The sequence below is a fragment of the Semicossyphus pulcher genome, unplaced genomic scaffold, assembly GCF_022749685.1.
Source record: "Semicossyphus pulcher isolate SPU_LCO1_2020_fin unplaced genomic scaffold, fSemPul1.0.p SCAF_12, whole genome shotgun sequence".
Taxonomy (NCBI): Eukaryota; Metazoa; Chordata; class Actinopteri; order Labriformes; family Labridae; genus Semicossyphus; species Semicossyphus pulcher.
In genome coordinates, this window is record NW_027211626.1 from 20416222 (window position 1) to 20442491 (window position 26270).

A 26270-nucleotide genomic window follows, 5' to 3' on the forward strand; every position below is an offset into this window, starting at 1 on the left:
GAAAGTGTACTGAGACACTCAGTGCTTCCACCATGTACAGGACACTTCAGGAAGTCGTCAAGGATATGTGATAATGTGCCGAGGAAGATTGGTTGATTTTTCCGGGTTAACAAGTTTTAGCCACATTTGAGCATCAGTGTGCTTAAGAAAGTCAAATAAGTCTTACTCTCTCTGTACTCTTTCTGTACACTGGTTAATAAAGGGAAGAACTGTTTCAAAGAAAAGGAACTCACCCGTTGTTAACCACAGCCGAATGTCCAAAGCGGTTGACGTCACGGTGCAGCGAGGGTTTGGGGAGGACAGTCCACTCATCACAAGCTGAGGAGAAACACACACATACACACATTTATTCAAATAAATTATATTAGCTTTATGTGTTTGTGTCTGGAATTTAAAATAGCTAAAAGTCGAGTAAATAAGAAAAGTTGAATTGTAGGCAGTCTCGCTGACCCTGCAACATGCTTTAATTAACCACTGATTAATTCAGTAAGCAATAATGCACTCTGATGTGTTCCAATATCAGGTAATAACAGACAAAGCCCATAAGTTTCTATTGTTTTGGGTCAGAAAATCTTTCATTTTCTTTAATTGCTGAGCAAATAACAAGGCAACAACCACACAAATCAAAAGAACAAGCTCAAAAACATCATTCGTCTTTTAATAATATTGTGGTTGAAAATAATACAGTGTTTATAAAGCTGATCAAAGTCTTGGTTGGAACTACTTCATATTTGCTGTGTCCTGATGCATCCTTGCTTAGTTGTAAGTACTTACTGTTTAGCAAATGTACCTCTAATATATTAATCATTCAGACTTTCATAAACCAGGGATAACTTCATAAAAATTTAAATTTAAGTTGCGAGGTGGGGCCTCCATGGGTCGGCCTTGTTTGTCCAGCACATCCCACAGATGCTCGATTGGATTGAGATCTGGGGAATTTGGAGGCCAAGTCAACACCTTGAACTCATCAAAGTAAGTAACATCCACATGAATGGCAGGACCCAAGGTGTCCCAGCAGAACATTGCCCAATGCATCCCACTTCCTCTGCCGGCTTGCCTTCTTCCCATAATGCATCCTGGTGCCATGTCTTCCTCAGGTAAGCCACACGCATGCACCCGGTCATCTACATGATGTAAAAGATAATGTGATTCATCAGACCAGGCCACCTTCTTCTATTGCTGTGGTCCAGTTCTGAGGCTCACGCGCCTATTGTAGGTGCTTTCTGGTAGGTACTGACCACTGCAGACTGCGAAACACCCCACAAGAGCTGCAGTTCTGGGGATGCTCTGACCCAGTCGTATAGCCGTCATAATTTGACCCTTGTGAAAGTCACTCACATCCTCACACTTGCCCATTTTTCCTGCTTCTAACACATCAACTTCAAATAAAATGTTCACTTGCTGCCTAACACATCCCACACACTGACAGATGCCATTGTAACAAGATAATCAATGTTGTTCACATCACCTGTCAGTGGTCATAACGTTATGGCTGATTGGTGTATCTGTGACAGGCTGATATCCATCCAAAATTGTATTGGCCCTGACATATATTCTGCATCCCCATCCTTCACTGCTATAACAGCCTCACTCTTCTGGTTCCGGCTTTTCACCAGGGGTAGATCAGAGTCGACATAAATGTCTGTTTGACGGGTTGAGTTCTGGGCTCTTTGCCGGCCGGTGAAGTTCCTCCACACCAAACTGGGCCGACCACTTCTTCATAGACCTGGCTTTGTGCTAAGAGACATTGACACGTTGGAAAAAAAACTACATATTTCAGAATAAGGAAAATATTGCTAGTGAGAAGAAAGAATAAAGAGGTCATCGCCCTGCCTTAATTTCATCAGGCGGGATAAGAACTCATTAAGGTAACCTTTTCACATCAAATGATGGTGGTATGGGGGAGATAGGGAGGATAATCTGGGAGATGACTTCATAAAATACTTCAAAGCACCAAAAGATCATCATCAGTGCCCTCCGCTCTCTCTCTCTCTCTCTGGTTATCATCAGAGCTATCAGTTCTATGTATTCTACTATTTGGATTTTACAACTCCCTGATGATTTAATGAACCCTAGGTGCTCCCATTATATTAATATGGAAATGGAACTGTGTGACTGTGTGTTGGTGCAAATGTGCCGTACAGCCAGATGATCCCTCCCTGAACGTAAACGCAGAGGAGAGACGGTAGAATTGGGGACTCGAGGACGCCAGGTTGCTAACGACCTCGTTAAGCTAGTGCTAATAGGGAGCGCTTGTTCCTGAGCGAGGGATGTGGCAGAGGACACAGTGACAGGAAAGGAGGAGGGGTGGGTTGGGGGTCGTTCTCAGTACCAAGAGTAATGGGTTCATCACCAGCAGTGGTTAAAGGTCAACAGTATCAACGTGCAAACCCAATCGAACAAACATAACCAAAGCCTGGTCCAACTGAAGCTGGTTACAACTGTATAAACACAGGTGGTTGTTCCCTCAGTACAGCTTTCCAGGCGGTGCTTCACCGGGATAGGTAGAACATAAACAAACTATACCCCAACCTTGAGCTTAAACAATACATCTCATATTCTGGCAAAAATTGTTGAAGAAATGATTTAGTCTTTTTGCCATAAAAACAATATTATGTGTTGGTTCAAAATGAAGTTTGAACTATGGAAAGAGTCTTGTCAGTATTTTGCCCTAATTTCAGATTTTGTGCAGACCTATGCTAACAGTTTGCAAACACATTTAGTGTTTGGACATGAGAGTAGTGGTGATCTTTTCATTTAACCTTCTTAAATATATACAGTATATATATAACTATAATATATAACCGAATGTGCAATAACAGATGTGCAAAGTTTTCATAGGACAAGAGAACCTCTGTTTTTTTATTGTTTTATAGTGTCTACTTCTATATTTTTAGAAAGTGCATTTTTTATATATTGTATACTTTTTATTTTAGTTTAGTTAATTTATTCTGACGCTAAAATTATTCCTTTAATTGAGTTTGTTTTGTGAAATTGAAGCCCAGTAGCCCATGAAATAACATTTAAAGATGCACAGTGTAGGTCCAATGCCAGTGTTAGCCGCTGATGCAGAATGAGACAATTGCTACTTGTGGCACACAGCAGATGTACTCGTAACACAGAGAGTGTAGCGAGTTTTGACTGTCAGCACAACTTTCAAAAAAATGTTTTCAAATGGAAGTTTTGTTTTCCTCTACAGAAAAAAGACTGACACCCAGCAGACTGGGGCTCGTCTTCTGCGTGAAGTCAATGTCAGAGTTGAGTTATTTTAACTGACATAAGGTGCTTTACTTATGTAGCAAGACTTAACTTCTTTTATCGTTCCCTTGAGGACACACATTTTATCAAAAACCATTATCAAACCAAATCAGCTTCAGTTGTTGTGACAAGATGAAAGTGACTCCAATGGACGTCCTAAGTGTGGATTTAGAATGAAAACAATGTGTGCCGGTGTTTTGATGTTTGTCATACATCACCTTTATGGGTCTTTATGAGATCATGGTGATGGAAAGTTGTCTGTATATGTTGCCATGCTGTAGTTGTCTTGCATGGACATTATTGAAATAAATCATAATAAATAAATTATCATTGCATAAACCTGCCATTGGTCATAATATAGGGTTTTGCACTAGTCTAATAAAACACCACCTGTATACGGACATTTTCCCTGCATAACAACAAAAACAAATTAATTCCACATAGTCAAAAATCTAAGAAGACATTTCAGCATTTCATTGATGACGAATGTAACAGACACAACTCAGGGAAGAATAACTCTCTTATTTAAAATAAATAAATAAATAAATAAGGGATAACATTTCAGACTATTTTTATGTACCTACGTACGTAAGTCAACACTAAAATAAGGTTGTAAATGAGGTAGGTAACATGGTAAGCCACCTGCTGAACAAACTGCTCTGCAGCTGCTTTTAACATCACACATTTAAAAGTCTGGAGATTTGAACACACGATACCCTTGTGGAATTTATTTCTGGATCTTACATTAACAGCGATGTTTTCTCAGCTGTATTTAAATATAACCTTTAAGACCCTGTATCAAATTGGCACCTCTCTGCCTACAGGAAGTAACCTGTCAGCAAGGGCTCCAGGTGCTCGCTGCTGTGTGACATCTAAACTCCACCTGAAGCATGTGGCACATGTGCTGCAGGAAGCATAAAAATGTTACACTTCTGCTGCACCCCATGATCTAAAATAAGCTTTGGGTTTCCATGAAAACAGTCTCAGTTAACTTAACTGTGGAGGCAAGACGGCTGACTGTTTATCCTCCTTTTAGAGCCATTTTTATCACCTCGACCAAAGAGGTTATGTGTTAGCACTGTGTGTGTCTCACTTTCTTTAACTGGCACTGTATGATTGTACCATGTGTTAGTTATCATTAGCAGATGATATAACTTTTAAAAAACTGAATGGTTATTGAACACAATATGTGATTAACATTGTGTCTGGCAATAGGGATACATGCCCTCCTAGTTAACTGGATGATGACGGCCCCCTGCTGTAAAATGTGTTCACACTGTCAGATTCACTATGAAGCTTGCAGGAGGTCTGATTAGACATATACAGACACATTGGTACTGTGTGCATGTAAAGCAGCTCTGCAGTGTTTGTGCTTGTTAAATGAAACATGTCAAATACTTGTTTGTTAGATGCACACAGAGTAACCTCCTCCCGAGTTGAAGTTTATGACAGGGTATATTTGTATATCGATAGATAATATTACACCATAAGTCGGCTTATGTTACACATGAAAGTATAACACCACAATCATTTACAGGAGGGACAAAACACCAGAGAACCTCTCTCTCTTTGTCTCCATGTTTCCTTGCAGAGCGTGATGTAATCAAATTTTCCCCGGGCATTGCTGAGACACTGCCTTAACAATAATTGAACAGAGGGGAGGCCTTCACCTTTTGACCTTTGTCTACCAAAATCTAATCAATTCTTCCTTTGGCCAGACATAGATAGATATTCCCTCCTGGACTGTTATACAGGCCGGGAAAGTGATACAGGACGATGTGGCTGTGTCCAAAATTACTCATTAGTCCTTATAAAGTCCACTCTATCGTAAGGTTGCTTTTTGAGGATTATCATACACTATGGACTCAAAATATCCCACAATGCATTGTCAAAAGTAGTGTACAACCAACCTAATTAACGTAACAGAGAAAAAAGGCTGAGTTGTTTCTAGTGTTAGTTTCTAATTTAGCAGATGAGCTCACTGTATAGTCCTCTACAGCAATCAGCCATAACATTATGACCACTGACAGGTGAAGTAGACTACATTGATTATCTTGTTACAATGGCCCCTGTTAGTGGGTGGGATATGTTAGGCAGCAAGGGAATATTTTGTCCTCGAAGTTGATGTGTTAGAAGCATAGGGATAGGATATGAGCGACTTCGACAAAGGTCAAATTGTGATGGCGATACGACTAGGTCAGAGCATCTTTAAATCTGCAGATGTTCTCAGTCTGTAGTGGTCAGTACCTACCAAAAGAGGTCCAAGGAAGGAAAACCACCTCGCAACTTACAGGACTTAAAGGATCTGCTGCGAGCGTCTTGGTGCCGAATACCTCAGCACACCTTCAGAGGTCTAGTGGAGTCCATGCCTCGACAGGTCAGGACTGGTTGGGCGGCAAAAGGGGGACCTACACAGTATTAGGCCGGTGGTCAAAATGTTATGGCTGACCGGTGTACATAGAACTCCCTGGAGAGTGTGTAGGGAGTAGAGATTGAGTCGTCTTGACCCTTGACCTTGTGGTTTAAGGATGTGACCACTTTATCATTTTATCCTGTTAGACATTTCTATGAAACTCAAAATGTTTTGAAGGACCTTGACCTTTAACCGTCTCTTTCTGATGAGTTAATCCTTCAATCCAACTGGACGTTTGTGCCCAATTTGAAGACATTACCTCCAGGTGTTCCCGAGCTATCGTGTTCACAAGACTCAGACAGACAACCTGAACACTAATGCTTCCAGATCCAGCCGCCACTGAGGCATAGACAGAGCCTGCAGCTGTGGAGTTCGGATGCAAAGGTCCTGTTGTGATGCTGAAGTTTCAAAAGCCCACCTCACCTGACCTCCAACCATGGCCTAAAACTTCTACCTCTAAATAAAAGGGAAAGATTATAGTGAACCGTGAACCGTAAATCCAGCGCCCTGAGACTCGCACTGTCCACCACAGAAGCACAGGCTCAATAGATACTTATCAGCCACGACACACACACACACACACACACACACACACACACACACACACACACACACACACACAGGGACACACCAACACAGATTTTAATTTCCTCTCAGGATATGAGAAAATCTGTGTTAATAATGCATGGTGGGACAGAGAGAGAAATCACGAGTCCAGATCGAGGCAGGCAGGCGAGCTGGGCTGATTGACAGTTTGATTTGATCTGCACTAATGGAGGACTTGATGAAGAAGGGCGGGAGGAGGAGGCGGAGGAGGTTTGAACGGCAGCCACTGTCTGTTCCTCCAATATATCATGCCTCTTCCAAACATGTTCCAAACAAACTCCCAGCATGCCCTGGGCTTTGCTGTGCTGTGTGTGGTTGAGGCAGCAGACAGTGTGTGGGTGTGTGTCAAGTTGGAGAGGACCGTGTTTTTAATCAGAGTTCATTTTCCCCCCAAATCTAATTAGAAGTGTGAGGGTGGCAGGGCTGAGGGGAGGGACGGGAGGCGGGGAGGGGGAGCTGGAGGGCGAGAGGGAGAATTAAATCCAAATGAAAAGTGCCTTCCGTGTCGACCTGAGTCTAATGTGTGGCAGCAGAGGAGCAGGAGAAGCTAATAACGCTGTGTCGCCCCTCCAAGGTTAGCGCGGCAAAACAAAAACAAATTAGCGCTCGGAACAGCTCGTCTCGAGGAGAGTGCGGAGGCAGAAGATGAAGACGGAACAAGGGACGGAGAGGAGCGACTTCTACAGGTGGAACAATTCATTAACTACTGGAGGACAGGAAAAGAGATCTTCATATACAGTAGAAAAAGGTTGATGAATGGCAAAAGATATCTTGGTCTACAGGCAAGATATTATGTAATCTAGAGAAATGTGACGTGAGTGATTAACAGGAGGTCCCTGTATATTAAAGAATGAAAGAAAGAAAAAAGTGTGTCGTGAATGAGTGTTGAGGGCAGATGTTTTAAATGAGAGAAAAAGGGAAGGTGGGGTTGGCGGCAGGGTTGGAGGGGTGACGGGGTGAGGGGCATGGTTTCAGACTGAGATTTTGGGGGCAGTCTAACGCAAGGCACCGGGGCATTACAGCATTGGTTAGATGCAGCAACGTTGGGATGGAGGTATGTATAGGGAATTGTAATGTCTTGCTGTGATCCTAAAGAATTACTCAGAAAGAGATTGACTGGAAAGAGTGAGGGGGCAAACGTATACAGTATATGACTCCGTTAGCTTAGCTTAGCTCAAGCCTGAGACTGCAGGAAAAGTAAGCTTGGCTCAGTCCAACTGTAAAAAAAAAAATAATAATACAACAACAGGACCTCTAAAGCTTTTTAAATAGTATGGCTTCTTGATTCTGTACAAAGAATTACTAGCAAAAACATCAATATGACGGTTTTCGGAGGATGACAGGTGCAGTCAGATTAAGCTTGTTTTAGATTAAAAAATAGGTATGCATCATTGTGGAGTTACCAATTCTGTAACAGGGGGTCTATAATCTATTTTTGGGGGGGGATTTTGGGACCTTATTCTGTTTCATCTCTAACTGTAGGGTCTACTTTTCTTCAACTCTTCTTCCCCTCTTCAAACCATGACTTCCCTCCCTCCCTCCCTCCCTCCCTCACTCGTGTATCTGTGGTGAGTTACAGACGTGGCCAGTGGACAATAAAGTTGTGCAAACCGCAGATACGAGCAGTCATGAATAATTGATATTTATAAAGACGGGTTGAGGGACAATAAACACATTTATTGGAACACAGCATTTAACACTACGCGAGAAGGGGCGGCTCTGTAAACAAATGCTTTACTGTTCTTAACCTTTTGTTTTGGCTTTACTCACAAGCTTATTATCTGCTTTATCTTTGCATACCTTTATTGTCTAATGTAATTCTCTTCCTCCATCGTCAATGACGCCTGTTCTCTCCCTAAATCCCTCCTTCATTTACTCTTTATTCCTCTCCCGCTCTGTGTTTATCCCTCTCTCCTTTCTCAGTGCCCTGCTGTTGTATCTCATCTGCTCCCTCACAACCACTGCTTTATCTCACCAATATCCTGCCTGCTATGTTTCTCCTTTATTACATCATTTACAGCCGAGAGTGACAAAGATGAAAGAAAGGGGTGAGGGGACCAACAATGGCACAGATGATCATTTCAGAAATACCAATCTTGATTCTTTTGGGGGGAAATGCTTATGCAGTTTTAAAAGTGTAGTATGCAGAAAATGTTATAATATTGTACAAACGCTACATACTTTATTTATTGCCCAGGAGAGGCTGAAAAAAATCTCCATATATGATGACGCATATCACAATCATTTTCAACTCAGCGTGAGTGTGCAGGTGTTTACAGGAGGCACTCAGCAACCAACCACAGAGATCTACTCTGTGGTTGGTTGCTGAGTTTCATAAAACCCAAACAAAAAACAGCAAAGGCAAAAAGTAAGACTAGAGAAAAGATTTATAAAAGCTTAAGGGATGTTGAAAATGTGAGCGACCCCACATGATGACAAAAAATGATAGATTTAGAGAGTCCCGACTGGAAATATCATAAAATCTTTCGCGGTCAAACGTGACTTTCGAGTAAAAAAACATAACGGACGACGGGCAGGAAGAATTGTTGATGACCCTTTTTTTGGACTTTTTACTGAAAATTCACAAAGAAAAAACTCTGGACAAAGTCGTGGAGACGGTGTGAACATGGGCTTTATGTTACAGCATGAGTTGTGCTTCCCTCTTCAGTCAGCTTTCAAACTAAAACGGGGTCAGCAGCATTTTTATAAGTCTCTGTTTTAGGCTCTGAAAGAGGCCACAGTAGTGTGGACACTATGTGTTAATGTCACAGAAGTAATGTGCAGGACTGCAAGGACAAGGGATGGCAGGCATGGTTGTTCCCTGTTGTGATTGGTTGTAGAGGTTTCCCAGCCAAGCCAACCTGGCGATTGTTGAAGAAACAAGCAGGTCACAGGATGGGGGAGGAGGCAGAATGAGCCTCCTTCTGGATATGGAGGCAGGAGGAGGGTAGCTGGAAGCCAGGAGCGGATGGGAAGTGATTTGGCCACCCCTGCCGGCTCACCAACCAGAGAGTGTTGTGAAGGGTCGAAACACTCAGTGATGGTTGGGTACCACCTGACGACATCTGCTCCTGGCTACCTTGTATGGTACCCAGAGATTGCCCCCCAACAGGTGTATGTCACAAGCGTTCAGAAATAATACTATATGAGTGTGCCTGTATGCCTGAGAAGGGCTCAAGGAATCCTTGAGCTGCACAGTAGCCAACGGCAGATGACTGTGGAGATCCTGCTGTCTGGTTGAAGGATACTGCAGCCGATGAATGAAAGAATAACAAGCTATGTTGACATATTGGCAAATCCTGGTGATTCCAACTTCTCTGTCTCCATCGTCATGTACACTGGGCCAAGATTACTTTCCCCATCTATGCACATTGCAAAAGAAAAGTCTGCAAATCAGTGGATAATTTTAAGTTGGGGTTTATTGGAGAGAAGCTGACATACAGTTGTGCATCCTCACTTCACATGGACGTGTCATCAGCTCTCCTCACTGAGCTACCAGCATGCTTCTACTTCCTCCTTTTTTCCATTCTTCCACCCTCCACCATAAAACTCCTTTCTCCGCGCACGCACATCAATCTTTCATGTTTTCCCTCCTTCTGTCTTCATTCTGTTAATCTCTCCGCTCCCTGTTGTTTCTCGCCTGCGAAGAGTTGGTGTAATCCCTCTTTTACTCTCCCTAAGCTCCCTCCTTTCCCTCCATTCTCCGTCCCTGTCGAGGGCTGGAAACATCCCAGTGCCATCTGGTCGATGGTGCGACTGGGAGGCTTGTGATGGGATCCTTAATCATCCATACTCTCTGCATATACCGCAGTCTCTGCATCCTAACACGCCTGTTTTCTCCCTCCCATACTCCTCTCTCTATACAGTGATTTTGAATTGTTTTTAGGCTCTAATACTGTAAGTGTACTTTGAACAGAGAAATAATGAGCAGCAGATTAGCTTAGCATGTTTGTGTATGTAACAGCACAGTAATTACTGTCTCAAACTACACGAAAATGATGACTATATTTGAATATGCAATAATTGAGAATACCTGGTAAGATTGTTCATAAGATCATCCAGAGGTGCACACAGCGGGGCACACTTTCTCGCCCTTCTCCATTAAACGTGATTGAATTGACTTGCTCAGCTCGGTGCCAGGGTTTCTCAGATGGACACCAACTATCGGTGCTCTGTTCCAGCTGCCGAGCGCCCGTCCATCTGTCTCCCACGAGTGGCAGTTTGACGGTTTGTGGCAGGTCAAACATTCTCTGAAATCTGGATTTGCTGCATATTCATTGCACAATAGAGTTGAAAGGACACCAAAACAACTACATCATGATACTAAAATCATGATTTGTCTGCAGGATGAGACAGCCCTTTTTTGATGCAACCTCTGTACGTCAGGATAATCTAGCACGGATAAGCTTTTTGGGAAAGTTGGGAAAAATCTACTGCAGCTTGCATCATTTTAGGCTAATACAACTTTGCATTGGTTTTGTTCAATGCCAATTTTGGCTGTGGCTCAGTGGTAGAGTCGGTCGTCTTTCAATCCGAAGGTTAGTGGTTCAATCCCCAGCTCCCTCAGTCTACATGTTTAAGTGTCCTTGGGCAAGACACTGAACCACAAATTGCTCCCGACGGCATAGCCAACTGTGTGTGAATGTGAAGACTGATTGACAGTAGGGCACTTTACGTAGCAGCCTCTGCCATCAGTGTGTGAATGTGTGTGTGACATGTAGTGTAATAGCAGCTTTGAGTGGTTGCAAGACGAGAAAATCGCTATAAGCTTTGATCAGTCACAGATGAGATCCATTACCATCATGAGCCCGTCATAATCAGGCAATGGAGCGTCATTGGTTGTTCTTACTGGTTGTCCCTCTCACACGACCTGAAGCAAAAGGTGATCGTGCCTTTGAAATTGTGTCCTTGACCTTTGCCATTTTACACTGAACCAAGCAACGCTGGCGTAATGTGGCTTAGTGTGTGTTTTTACATTGTGGAAAGAAAAGTGCCACAAAGTGTAAACAAACACACACAAACATACACAGCGGTGTTCCGCACTGCTAGCTCCACCGTTGACACTGTTACGCCTCTGTTACTACCTCAGCTGCAGACTCAATGGCAGAGCGACTTCGCCTCACCGTTCCGCCTCTTTGGGTTTAACATGAGAGACAAGGCTAGCAGTTTCGCCTAGAACTGGCAAAGTAAAGGGGCTTTTTACTTCAATTGACCATTATCTCCCTTTGTGCTCTCAAGTATTTGGAAGTTTGTGTGTTCTGTTGATGTTTAATGTTCTCATTTCTGAACATTTTAGTCTCATGAGGCACTCCTCTTTAGAAAGTTCTATACCAGATAAACATAACTCACTTACATCAACTACTCATGGTCAGTTGCAAGTAAGTTAATAGTAAGAAATTCAGAAGTGAAAGAAGAAATTTAAAGAAAGGGGTAAGAAAGGTGGCAATGGTTGGTAGTGAAACCTAAATAAAAAGAACCCAGTTTGTCTGTTAGACTTTTTTCTTTTACATCTGCTGCTATAGTCCCAGCCTCAGTGTGTGTGTGATTATTTAGCACTTGTTCTTACCGATATCGTATGCCATGAAGTCAGCAGAGAAGCACTTGGCTCCGTTACTCAGCGACGTGTCGTTGTGAGTGTTTCCCCCGAAGAGCAGCACAGTGCCGCTCAGCAGCACCGCAGAGTGGAGGTACCGCGCCAGACCGCTCTCTCTGAGGATCAACCTACACACACACACGCACACACATTGAGACAAACATAGACAGAAAAGAGTGCAACTCAGCAAGTGAGACGTATTAGGAAAGTGCTAATTTGTGAGTAATTTATGTGTGCGTGTGTGTGTGTCCACGGTGCCGTGTTATTGATGGCGTCTGTCTGGGTGTGTGACCTGGCCTGTGGTGACTGCCCTTCGTACCAACTGTTCTCTCATGGAAGCAGAGCACACACACACACACAGACGCACACACTCGCATAGAAACGTACAGAACCACTCAACATGGACAGTGTGGGAGGTCTCAGTCTGCTGTGTATGACCCCTGAGAGGTCAAAGGTCACATATTGGAGACCAACTGTGGTGGGCTTCTTCGATTACTGCAGCAACTCAGACTTTCCTATAGACGCAGATATTTGACCCTTTAGAGGAACACACAAAGCCCCTCTAACTGATGAACACAGAGGGAAACATGTGCTTAGTTTACTCTGTAATGTACAGTATATATTTTTTTTTTTAATTAAAGTTGTCATGGGATCTTATTGACCCATCGATAAAACAAATGCAAAAGAAAAACGCTGCAAATCCAGTCATCATAGGGGCGCCTGTAGGGGGCGCTTATAATTGACAGTGAGAGAGAGAGATGAGGCAGTGAATTAACTGATTTTCAGGCCACATAACGACAGAAGCTGCCAGAGTGGGTTGTCTTTACTGTGCATAATCACATCATTTTAACGTCTACAAAACACCTACAAACTTTAGAAAGTTGAGAAATGGTTTCTGAAGGACAGACAGCTTTGCTAAAGTAAGTGTAGCTTCTGTTAGCTACAGATGTGTTGGTGTTAACACCTTAAACTAACATAGGGGAAGACACAGACAAGCATAGGTAAACATTTCCTATCTTTGACCTGTAAGGCAAGACATTTAAGTGTATCAAAAAAACACTTCTGGGCTGCTGGTTTAGCTCAGCTGGTAGAGCAGGTGCCCCATGTATAGAGGCCACAGTCCTACTTTCTACTCCCCACATTTCCTGTCTCTCTTCAACTGTCCGAAAGACAAAAAAAGCCCCCAAAAAATGTCTCTCATAAATAAGCACTTTTTCAATTTTAAATGAGAAGAAGGAAGATGTTTGCATAAACATAATGTTGAATTTAACATTTTTTAATTCAGGTTAACTCTCTTAAAACCACTGCGCTAAAAGTTAAAGCTACTGTCAGGTAAAACCTTTTAATAAGGTACATCAATAAAAGGCCAGGCTGAGATCATTAACAAGGAATTGATTTCTATTGAAATACATAAAGGTTTTTTATGTTAGGCTGTGTAAGTAAACTGTTTAAAAAGCCTCGTAAGCCTAAATCAGTTGCATTTCATTCATTTGAGGTCTCAGTAAGCCTCATTAACTATGATGAAAAATGTTGGCCCTAAAGTCGGACCAGTTGGGAACCACGATCAGATTTAGATGTCATGTACAGAACTCTCTCCTGCCCTGGAAGACTTTCCAGAAGTTTCTGCTGACAGACATGAGGTGATCTTTGCATCGGTAGCTGCACAGAAATGTTCCGGTCACGAGCGTCACTGACACCTGACTCCGACAACTAAATCCATCTTGAAAGTGAGAGCCACGGAGAGGCAGCAGTTGGTGTGTGTCTATGTTAGCGTACGCATGTGTGTGTGTGTGTGTGTGAGTGCACATGTGAACGGCTGATACAGACAAGCGTCCTCTTTCAGCCATCCATCTGCCCGGGGTCAGCTGAGGTCAGACCTCCTGTCTGATCCGTCTATTCTCACCCTCCTCTCCTCTTTCTGACTGAAGCACACTGACTTTCTCTCTCCTCTGACTTTATACACATTACATAACCAAACATGAGCACTGTCTCAATTCAGTATTTCCTGTCCTGAAGCTTCTGTCTTTGTGGTTGATGGTAAATGACATCAAAGAAGTGCTAAAAGTCATTTAAGAACAATTTCCATAAAACATGCTTATTATTATCATATTAAATTGTTTGGCATATAACTATAGAAGAATATATAAATAGAAGTACTATTATGAGATGAGTAAATTTTCATGTGTATTTAAATCACATTTTTGTTGTCAGCAGACAAATAGTAAAAGTCCTGTGTTATGTGTGCACTTGATTATAAGTAAAGAACTCGGTCAGTAAATAAGATTCATAAACAAAATGTCAGTTGTCAAAAACAAACATTTTACTGTTGAACATTATTGTTTTTATCTGACTCTATTGTATCAGCTTTTTAATGTCTTACTATAATCATTGTGTGGTATTTAAAATGTTAAATTTTATTATTATTTATAATTAATCTTTCCATCTTTTATTTCTGTCTTATTCACTTTTCTTTTCTTTGGTTTGGTGTGCATATGTCTTGTGTTGACGATCACTTGTAAAGCATTTGGAATTTCCCTAATTTGTTAAAATATTTTGTATAAAAGAAAGTTTAATTGACTGATTAATTATTAATTTTGAAATTAAAATACCATAAAAAGAAAGTAAACTTGGGTTAAATTGGTATCTCATGATAAATGTAAACTCTGATAAGTGACTTATAACTTCCGCCTTCAGACAAATGTAGTGGATTTCAAAAGAGCGTAACCATCCTAGTTGTACAGGATAAATACTCCTAAAATGGTTACATCTCTCATTAACATCCCAACACACAAAATCCAGCAAGGTCTGCAGCTCAAAAATCAGTCGTCCTCTGTTACGTTATGTCTTTTATGTAGAACGCACAGAGGCGTAATGGTGGGGCGAAATCGTTCCGCCTCTGAGCCGGCATCGGAGGTCGTAACAGAGGCGTAACAGAGGCAAGACAGTGTCCATGTAAACGGCAGAGCCAGCAGGGCGGAACAGCGGCGTGTGTGTATTTGAAGCACGCGCTGTTTGTTTACACCTCGCGCACCTTTTGCTTCTGCAATGCCGGCGCGCTGTGTGAAAACACACACTGGGGCGGCTTCATGCCGGTGTTGCTCAGTCCAATGTAAAAGGACAAAGGCTGCATGACATCGAAGCTTCGTTACGGCGCTGAGGGGGAATCACAGTGTAAAAAGGGCTGGTGACAAACTCATTCAAACAACATTTTTATCAGTTATTGACTAAGGTGATATTCTTCATGATTGGTGCGGGTTTCACTGCATCTTGTATCAGAAAGTTGGTGTGTCTTCATTATATAAACGTAGGATGGAACATTGGTACTCCTTTCTTTACAAGACGATACAACATGAACTGCGTTCTTATTTAGGTTGTCGACTCCTAAAACTTCCAGTCGCTGCAGCCTTTGGTCACATGGACACATTATGTCTGTCATTCCTCGAACTCCATCTGTCTTCGGTAAAAGTGCATGTAATGTTTTTGCTCCCTCATCGTGGTCTGAGCGGCAGGGTCACCTTGAACTGGAGCGAAATATTAGCTTGGTAGATTATAAAAGCAGAATTAAGGATCATTTGATTAGTGAATGCACCTCTTATTGCTGAAAGCTGTTAAGTTATTGTTAGATGAATTTCCTGCTTGTTTGTTCTTTATGTGAAACTTCTTATGTTGCTGTCTTGGCCAGGACTCCCTTGTTAAAGAGATTTTGTATCTCAATGGGATTAGTTCCTGGTAAAATAAAAAATAAAATAAAGCTAACACTGAATTTATTTGTTGGGCCTTGCTTTGCCTCAATAATGCATTTTATTGAAACTGTATACAATTAATGAAGGAAACAGTTGGGGGAATGATTTGGGACAAAATCGTAACTTGAGCTATGCAGGCACCAGCTAATGAAGCTGCATGCTCATGACTAAAAAGTTAAAGGATTATTGTTATTCTTCCCATAAACTGTCCTTGTACACCTGTCTTTACGGGTTTAAGCATCTTTCTCTTGCATCATAATTTAAAATGTGTGTCTTTGGATGTCAAGGTAATTTGTATTTAAGCAGTTGTCACTGTCACTGCAGGACATAAGTTGGTATTTAATAGCTAAACATTTCAAACAAACACATTGATAGGTAACATTATTCTGAGCTCTCACCATGTTTTCGTGTAGACGTGGTATCTGTACATGTGGTCCACCAGGCCGTATTTGTTGTTGCTGAGCGCCTTGTATCCCCCGTGCAGAAACACGCAGCCGCTGGCCTCATCGTACACGCTGCTGTGGCCGTAACCTCCCTGGACCACCGCGCCGCCGGCAGGCACGACCTGCCACGAGTTCGACCCTGAGACACACACACAGGAGAGACAGAGAGAGGTCTGATTAATGCAGTGCACTCCTGCAGAAAGATCAAAGTTGATCACTTAAAAAGTTTTTGATGCTTTGGCCAAAATTTTGCTTTTGTCTTCCGTGCCAAAAAAGCAAATCACTTTTGATTCTGGAGGTGAGATAGAGCGAGGGAAGAAAAGAGGAGTCAGAGACAGGAAGAGTGAGCCAAACGGTAAGAGAGGCCACAGGAAATTAGACTTTATTGAATTTAAAAGCGCCCCTTATTAAACCAGTGCGATGCATACTGATTAACTCAGGTGCACAGAATATATTCATAAAAACAGGCAGGAGTTACATCATCAGAGCAGCCTGGAATAAAAAAACAACACAACACAACAAACAGCCTGGGAAGGGGGAGGATAAAAAGCCTGAGAAAACGTGCAGTCATCTGGAACAGTAAACCTCCGAGAACATGAGCCGTACTGAGAGCAGACGGAGACGATCTGAGGAACTAGGACACAAATGAACCGGAAAGCTCTCAAAGATAGAGATATCCCCACACAAGCCTCTCAATGAGTTTAAATTTAATCCACATGAAGGAAATGCTTTTGAAAACACCTGGCTGACGATGACTGCAACTTCATGTAAGATTGAAATTTTTTTTTTTTTTTTTAATGAATTGGATGTCTTTTCATTAACTGGTTGCCCATACTGGCCGTGGTTTATGCCGTCAAGGGAGGAAGAAAAATGAATGCCATGATTTAAATGTACATTGTCAAGAACCAGTTGACCAGTCATGTGATCAGTCTTGGGAATTAAAAGTTTCTCAAACATGGTTTCTGTCATTATAGTTACTTATTATCCTGCTGATTTATGTCCAAGTTTAGTTTCCATTAGTTATCTGATGCTGTCAAAAGGATGATTGACACCTGTGTTGACAAATACGGCTCCTGCAGCCGATCTGTTCCCGATTAGCAGAGTAGAGGAGGAACGGCGAGAGGAGACGTAACTAAAACAATCACTACAGTCATTGGAGTTTGAAGTGTCTGTGAATGTTAACCTCAGACCAACACAAGAAGCTCTTCTGCTGTTAAATACATCGACGTGCTGTTTTTTTTCGGTAAGTTAAGTGTGTGTTTTTGGTTAGCAGAAGTGGCTACGGCGGCTCCAACAGACAATCCTTACTGCGCAGCTCTGGCTCCAAATGACGTCACCATCGAAAGATGGCAGCGCCAGGAATTTTTATCCTGACGTGTTTAAAATGGCCTCAAATGATATTTATGGTTCATAATTCAAATGATTCCAGACTTCTAGCAATTTTAATGTATTATGTTGCTGTGCAGCATCAGTTTTAAACTCATTCCTAAATTCATTATTCATTCATGTCACCTTCTCTCTCTCCCTCTCCGTCCTTCCTGTCTGGTGATCAGCTGATTATGGGCGTTTACTATTTAAGTACTAAACCAACCAGAGTTAGCCTCGACTTCTGTCGACCAATCATCCTGCTGCTGTCAAATTTAAAAGCTGTTCTCCTCTCCCCGTTATCAGTTTGTTGTTTCAGTTCGATCATTGGGTCCCTCCTCCACCCCAGTCACCTCGATCCATCTCATCAGTGTCCGAGTCCAGCTCCTCAGCTCACCCTGCATCTTTTGGTCACCACCACCACCAGTGTCTAGACTTCATCAGGGGGTTTCCTATCCTGCTCTCGGCCCCTTGGAGTACATTAAGACATCACAATAGGGTCTAATCGGCCAGAGTAACTTATCACTCATAATGAAGTCTCTCCTGATTTAAATAAATAAATAACAGGATTTTGATTCACTTCGATTTGAAATGACATGGACATGTTGTTTAATGATATGTACACATTTTATTTTCCGTATCTGGTGAAGACTAAAATTTGTGGGACAACTGTTACAACTATTTTAAAGGATCTTTTCATGCACAAATGATGTGACATCTGGTAAAGGTTTTGTCTTGTCTTAAGGAAGCCAGGTAAAAGGAGTTTATGTTTTGCTTGCAAAAACAAAAACAGCTGCCATGAATGCTCACATATTGGAACCACTGCCTCTTGGCAGACCTTTCCAACAAACAATATTGGTTTTAATTGATTTGAGATATTCTTCTGGGCACATAGAAGACATAAAAACAAAGGGACCAAAAGTCATTTGTGCCTGGTGACAGGAAGAAAGAGAGACGTCAAAAAAGGATGGATGAAGTATAGAGAAAATAAAGGACAACGGAGACAGAAAAAAAACAGTTTCTACTGGCATCCCTCCTTGTACACTGGCTGACTTGTACTATTTTAATCAAATAAAGACTTAGTGATCATAAATTCATGATGGAAACTCGACATCTTGGGAAACATTGGTTTAAGAGAGGAGGACAAAATATACTACAAAGCGGAAATGAAAACAGGAGGCTGGTTTCTATAGAGTTCAACTGAACTTCTGAAACTGAATATACTACAAAGACTTCACTATACTTTAACAAGGCGTCATGATGTTAACTTCTATTATTTTAGCTCACACAACTTATAGGTCGCACTATAATCATTACCTGTGATTGTTAGTAGACCCGTCTTGCACCAGCAGAACAAACAGGTACACAAGGGGTGGAGCGAGGGGAGATTGTCCTCTTATCCTTTGCATGCAGCATCTTTCTCTTGGTTGCAGAAGTTTTAAAAAATAAGCTAGATATAATAAGTTTCCTTCCTGCGCATTTTTGAGAGGTCACATTCACTAGAATTGGACAGGTGGAGGTTAAAGCTACTTTTACTTTTGACAACCAAACTCTAATCAGGTTGTCATCAGGTCCAAGCGGAGGCATCAACAACCCACATCACAGGGTGGCCCCGGCTGTTGACTGCACAGAGGCCGAAGAAACAGTATGGGCAGATAAGCCATCATCCTTTTTATACAACAGTTAGATTTGACCAAGTAATCTGATTGGATAAGAGGCATTCTGTGAGGGGTGATAAAGACTATAACATCACTGGGACTTTTCACTCTGTGCATCACTCTGCCTCAGCCAGGTGTTACTGTTACTGAATACTGTTAATCAATGTAACAGCAGACTGTGTATGTCTATGTTGATTAAGGTGGTATGAATCAGACAGCAGATTCTTATTTCATTGGTTGATGATAAATTAAAACCTACAGCAGGTACAGGTAACCTGTAGACACAAGCTGTGTCCCAATCCACGGGCTGCAGCCTTCGAAGGAGGCGGTCTACGGAGGATGCGCCATTCATAGCCTGCATAGACCGTTGAAGCCAAACTGACATGAGACGGTCGGGTCTACGGAGGATTTCCTGTTTGCGCCACCAGCTGTTCCCACCCTTAACCTTGTGTCACAAAAGCCACTCCTGTCACTTAGCGACAGGTGGCTAGCGGGCTAACTAGCTAGCATAACTAGCGTAACACGTAACTTCACCTCTTATTATTATCTTATTATTCATTCCAAGTGCCCTTTTGTTTTAAACATGTGTAACGCTAGCTATTTGATTGAGTTGAAACCAAAAACTTTTCCCTTTGTAAGTTTATTCCTCGGAAGAGTCGCCATCTCATTTGAATTGGCGCACAATGAATTTTGGGATACAATGGGCCACGAAGGATGCACCCGATGGATCCTTTGTGGCCTAGGGAAAAGGAGGACGCATTTGAAGGAGCCTTTGAATTGGGACAGCCTTCGACACAATCTGCCTTCAAATACGGCCTTCGAAGGCTGCAGCCACTGGATTGGGACAGGGCTACAGAGTGAAGGAGAATGTTTGGGTTGCTTGGCAACACAAGTCCAGTTTCAGTTACGTTGTGGAACTAGTTGAGTTGGTGGAGCAAAAAATAATCTGTTGTTGATTGTTACTTTTTAATTCTATTTGCCGCTTTTATATCTGTTGTCAAAAAGCAGTCACACTCGAGGTTGTGATTTTGTACTGAATATCAGGACGGCTGGGATTATCTGCGGATGATATTCACTACATCACTCCCTCTTGTGTGATATTGCTTAATTACAAAACCTCAAAATCAATTTCGGTATCTACCTCAGAAATCATGTGATGGCCCAGTGTGGTGACATATTATTTGATGACAACATCATTCCAAAGAAGAGAGAAATTTAGAGAAGAGAAGACAGCAGAACAAAGGTCTATGGAGAAGGAGTAAAAAAAAAGAGCAAGAAAGAGCAAGAGAAACAGCGGTAGAAAAAAGGGCAACTATGAAGAGAAGACAAGAAAGTAGGAGGTCAACCCTCATCTCGTCTCTGGCAGCTAATTGCTGTGAACCTGCCTCTCTGAGTGGTCATTAAATCCTCTTACCTCACATTCTACACTGCTCACTTCCTGCTTACGCTGACTCCGAGTCGCTCCCTCTGAAGCCTAATGATGCTCAGTGCACATTTGCGCTGTGACAATGTCAGAGAGAAAAGAGCGAAGGAAGAGACAGAGGCGGGTGAGGATGAAAGTGATGGACAGGCGAGGGCAGGAAAGGAAGGAGAGGGTGAGGGAGAGGAGCAGGAAATGACTAGGACCGAGGGGGAGCGATGACAGAGAGGGTCAGAACCTGAGGCCTGGCAGATGAAGGGAAAAAGGCGAAGGGGAGAGAGAAGATGTGAGGAGAGGATGGGAGAGTGTAGAAGAAGAGAGGGAGGAGAAAGAGGAAGGAAAAACAGACGGTCAGGGAGGTAGGAGAGTGAGGGGATGCAGAGGATTCATTAATCATTGTCTTCTCCTGGGCGCTCCAGCCTGGGTGCCACCTCCTCTTAATGACCACTCTGTATGTGTGTTTCTGTGTGTGTTGCCTCCACTTGTGTGTGTACATCCTGTGTTTTCCTTGCCAGAATGTGTCAAAATTCACACTGGAATTTCAGTGTGGGGTTTAAAACGCTGTGCAATACCGCCATCTTCTGGCCAAACAAGGAACATGCATGTGACAGCGTCCAAAAGTGTGAGGAGAGCCAACACGGTAAATTCTTCGGGTAGTAATGTGCTGCTATTACAGCATCATTTATTTGGGGAGGTGTCATACCAGGTGTTGAAAGCTGGCTGTAAGGATTTCAGTTGATCCTAAAGATGTTGGATGGAGTGTAGCTCAGAGATATGCGTGTCCATTAAAAGAGCTTGTTATAGACTTAAATTGTTATCAATACTGTCTGACATCATCACAGAGATTATCTCTACAGATGAAGACGTTTACAAATATAATATAATATAAATCATCACTTATGGGCCTCTATACATGTGTGTTGTGAGTGTGTGTGCAGACCCTTGTGAGACCCTTCCCTCTGCATCTATTCTCATGTTTTGCTTTGCAAGCGACGTTTTCAGGAGGGGCGCTGTTGTGGTTCCCTGAGCCAATCACAGCGTACAGGTGAGTGTGGGAGTGGTTCAAATTGGCAACTGGGCCCCATTCAGACCAGCAAACATGGCGAAAGAGCGATGTAGAGTTGGCCTTCTTTCTGTTGGACAGGTAGGTGCCTCAAACCGGGTAGGACAAGCTACCTGGCGGTTAGCATGCCAGCGCAACAATAACCGCGTTTGGCACGCTAGTGCAAAGGTAACTGGCGGTTAGCATGCTTGAGCAACGGTAACCGGCGGTTAGCATGCTAGCGCAAAGGTAACAATGACTCTGTCGGTGTTAGCACGGCGGGGTGGGCGTGTTCTCGCACAAGAGAGTGAGAGTGAGCTTCTGGTGATGAAAAGCCCAGGAGGAGGGGCCCAGTTTGAATGTGTTGTTGACAAAATGCAAGGAGAAACCCTACTTATTATACCTTTCAGGTAAGATCCTTCTTTTTAAACCAGATAACAGTTGTTCCATTGCTCTCCTCAAACTAACCAGACTCCATTCACAAAAGATACGTTTTTATTAAAGAATGTGGGAGTTGCTGAACTACCTCTTGGAGTTTTAAAAGGTTAGTTTGGATCCAACCAAAATCTTGTAACGCAAAACAGCACAAAAACTGCATCAGTGGCAGTGGTAGACAAGCACCTCTCTTGTTCTGCGGGTATATTTACTGGTTTTGTCAATAGAGTCAAGTGACTTTAAGGAGAAAGCTATGTAGCTAATATAGCCGTATTGTGGTTCAAAATAAGCATCTTACTATTGAATAAAGGGGTCTATAGCTGTAGGGGTCCTATGGCAGCCTGTCAGTAGCAAAAATAAGCACTTTTCGTGGACTTTCCTTGCTTGCCTGTAATTGCCCAAACGGATTATTTTGCAGCAATTGCAGGCTGCTGGTAGAAGCAATTTACCAGAGCAATTGAGAGCTATTTGACATTTAGAAAGCAAAACACCCAAAAAAAAATAGGGCCAAGGTTTAAAATACTGAACTCCCAGCTGAGTTCTTTCTCAACAAACTGGGTGCACTATTTTTAATGGAGCTGAGTTAATAAACAGTGGAGATGTTACGGTGGTTAGGTCTTTATTGTATCTATTACTCATTCAGTCTATTCATGAAACTCAACTCAACAAATTTGGAACGAGCGCTGCTTGGACGGAGACAGGTGGAATTTGTAGCTGAGATGACAAGGAGTAGCAGAAGTTACCGACAGAGCATAGCATCACACTGGAGAGGGGAAGGAGATGAGCATGTCGACACAGGTTTGTTGTTCCCATCATCAATGCCGATCGGAGCTAAGGCGATAATTACCCGGGTCTACTGTAGAATCATTTGACCCTGGTCTGAATGCCAGTTGTAGCTTTTCTGATTAAGCAAAAAAGCCGGGTGTTCGCAGGTTTTTTGACTAGTGTGAAAGCAGCTTAAGAGTACAGGATCTTGGGGGATGGGGGTTGTAGGGTCTCACATTTCTAACTGTTTGAGTATTTACACCTTATCTTAATTCAGAATTCATCATGTCTTTACCAGCTTTGGCCCACTGACCCCGTTTGCAAAGCAGGAAATCACAATTTAAAAACAGCTCAAGTTGAATCTCCTCCTCCCTGCTTACAGTTACTGCTTTAGAGCCTGATCAGACAGAACGCGTTTTAGCAGCTGTCGCTTTTTGCGCATTGCTTTTGCGTTGCAGAGCGCGTTTTTCTGCTCTGTGCCCCTCACGTTTTTAAGGAAACGCTCTGAGCGCCTCGAGTTGAAAAAACTTCAACTCAAAGCAGAAAAGTGCCCGACATCATTGCCGTTTTTTCTTATTGTCCAATCGGATGAAAGGAGAGGCGGGCTTTCTGTCAGTTTACAAAATAACGGTTAGGTTAATGACAGCTAATGATTCGGTGGTTGCCTTAACAACATTAGAAAAAAAAGGTGCAGCGAGCTGCTCTTTTTTTAACCGCCGGCTTCAACAGAAAAGGCAGTGTGGTGCACCTTGCGTTTTACAGCCTGCAAAACGCGCTCTGTCTGATCGGGCCCTTATAGTGTCATCAGCGTTGGTGGACATCCATGTACAAATGTGATGTTTTTATACACCAGTTTTCCTAATCTTCCTGGGACTTTAGAACGCTGTAGAATCGCAGACAACAATACACCGACACCAACGACCCTTGGAAAGCAGTTACTGGGACGTAAAGTCCAGGGTGGATTTGCGAGGTAAGATACCACAACAGTGTCCTCTGCTGTCTTTTAAACTTTGAAATAGAGAAGTTAGAGGAGAAGACCTTTCTGGAGAGATTTGATTAAGGTTTTTAATTTACCAATTATGCATTGAACAAGTCTGTATCAAAATCCAAAGACCTGTATGAGGCCTCCGGAAAATGTCAGCAGCTTGAAGTGTCCCTGTATTTGACTTCCATCAATAAAAAGCAATTAAACAATCACCACAGAAGCAAAGATCGATGACAGCAGAGTCAGCAGTTGAACTCACTGATGTTGTACTCCTGGACTTTGTTGATGTAGCTGTAGATTGGAGAGTAGCCAAAAAAAATCAGCATCACCGGCTCGCCGTCGGCCAGCTCCACCATGTGGGCCGTGTGCCCCTCCAGGGCGTAGGGAGGAGGCGGGGCGGGTTTCCGTAGTGACCAGGTGCGCCTGGGGATGTTGAACGCCCACAACTCGTCTGTAACGTTGGCAGATTTCGCCTCAAGCTTCCCACCAAACATGAAGATGTCATCCTACATGAGGGGACAAACAGAGACAGATAGAGATGCATTTTTTAATACAAAGTTAAAGGGATAGTTCGGGTTGTTTGAAGTGGGGTTGTATGAGTTCATTATCAATCAAAAGGCAACAAAAACTGTAAACTAGCACCTCAAAAGCTCACTAAAATATTGCATCTTTTTTGTTTTACCATTTTTTACAGTGTAAGATACATGTCTTATGCACAGGTTTGTGCTGAACTAATTCTTGGATGGGGCCAAAAACTTCCTTCAGGCCTCTGGTCACCTTGAGGCTGGCTGTTTCCCCCCATATATACACGTGTTCTGAGAGATCTGATCACAAGTGGACAGTCTTAAGTACAGGATTAATCGCACCCAGGAATGATTGAGTACGCATTGAGATCCGTTCGCTCAGGCCACATTCGGAGGTGGTCTGGGACGCATTTGTCAAAGAGACCACATCCACCACATTTGAGAGATGTATCTCTGCCGCAGCTATATTGGAACGGGGCAAACTGTTTACAATACTGGACTTTGGTGCAGCTTGTGGACGACCTCATTAAACAAATGCCAAAACCAACTAAAAGGAAATAGCATTTCATCAGTTATTTCCAGTTTTACCAACATGTCGAATTTGATATCACTTGTGAGGGGGGGTTTGTGTGTTTATGTATGTGTGTGTGTAAACTTTTAACAGGATCTTTGTTGTTGTTTTTATTCTCGACACGCATAAAGGCCTTTTACACAGAAGACTTTTTAGCATATCACAGTAGGGAAAGGGTATTGTAGTTTTATAGTAGCATTAATGATGGCTGTATTCCACTTAGCTGCTTCAATTTCATGGTCCTGAGAGCATGCTGACTGCCTGTCATGGCTTTCTCAGACACCTGAATAGAACAGAACCATTGTTAAAGTTACTATTAACACTTGGGCTTTTCCTCCTGTTACAAGTCAAAATGTCCGCTGTGAAAAAATATATAAATACGCACAAGGATTATGAAGAACATATAAGCCTCTTTCACCAAAGGTTGCAATTACAGCAAGTTTAACTGGACCCAGGAGAGACGCCTGCTATCGCTCAATCACCGAATGGAAAGAACACACAGGAGTTAAAGACATGAACCTTCATGCTTTTTACTGCTTTGTCTTCATTTAGTTTGATAAATACAAACAAATCTATTAAAGGTGCAATTTCTGCTTTTTTCCACTCCTGACAACACCTATTCAAAATGTTTTCATTCTGTACGTCACACTACTGAGAGAAAGAACACTTTGTAAAGGCCACCCAAGACAAACAACCAACAGAATGCAGCGAGCAAGAAACCCCCAAGGCAACAACAACGCCTCCAGACAGCTGGCCAGAGGAAGAGCTCGGCAGATCACCTCGACGGAGCTGGAAACTCTCCGTCGGGATGTGAGCCAGCTCAACGACCTGTTGAACAGGGAGAGGGCTCACTGCAACCAGGAGAAGAGCGAGAGGATGCTCATTGTCGCAGAGCTGGAGGAGACGAAAAAGCAGCTCGCCAAACAAAAGAGCCTCAAAAAAATGCACATCAACAGGGGCAAAGAGATCAAGAAAGACCTGGAGAGGCTGCAAAAATACAGCACTGACGTGGCACTTAGCACAACTAAGATCGCCACACAAGTCAGGGACGGCAACAGGCACAAGAAGAAGAAAGACCTTCAGGCTGATTATTAGGAGCTGCAAGTGGCACACTCGATCAGCACAGAGAAGTTTGCAGCAGATCTCCAGGCAGAGAGAGAGAAGAACAGGCTCCTCCAACAACAGCTGGACCGGATGGAAGTTTCTAAACGTGAGCTGCAGCTGCAAACGCAGGCTCACGCTGACAGAGCATCTCAGGACCAGCAAGTGATCCTGACCTTGAGAGCCGAGCAGGACACCCTCCGTCAGAGAATGGCGGAGGAGGTGGCTGTCCTGAGGGCTGAGCACGAGGCTCAGCGTCAGAAGATGACAGAGAAGGAGAGCCGTCTTTTGAGGGAGCTGCAGGAGCTCCAGAAAAAGGTTGCGCTCTCCGAAGAACTGCAGGCTGAC

The 26270-nt window shown here is 42.8% G+C and overlaps 1 protein-coding gene across 1 annotated transcript in view; it reads right to left on the reverse strand.

Annotated features, from left to right (window-relative positions):
- Window positions 1-26270, reverse strand: part of atrnl1a (attractin-like 1a) — a 312150-nt gene that overhangs the window by 234774 nt on the left and 51106 nt on the right. Inside the window, exons 8-11 of the mRNA XM_069659074.1 lie at window positions 23986-24232; window positions 16012-16195; window positions 11844-11998; window positions 234-318 (exon numbers count right to left, since the gene is read on the reverse strand). Of these exons, the coding sequence (XP_069515175.1) occupies window positions 234-318; window positions 11844-11998; window positions 16012-16195; window positions 23986-24232 (671 nt within the window). The remainder of the gene's footprint in view (window positions 1-233; window positions 319-11843; window positions 11999-16011; window positions 16196-23985; window positions 24233-26270) is intronic.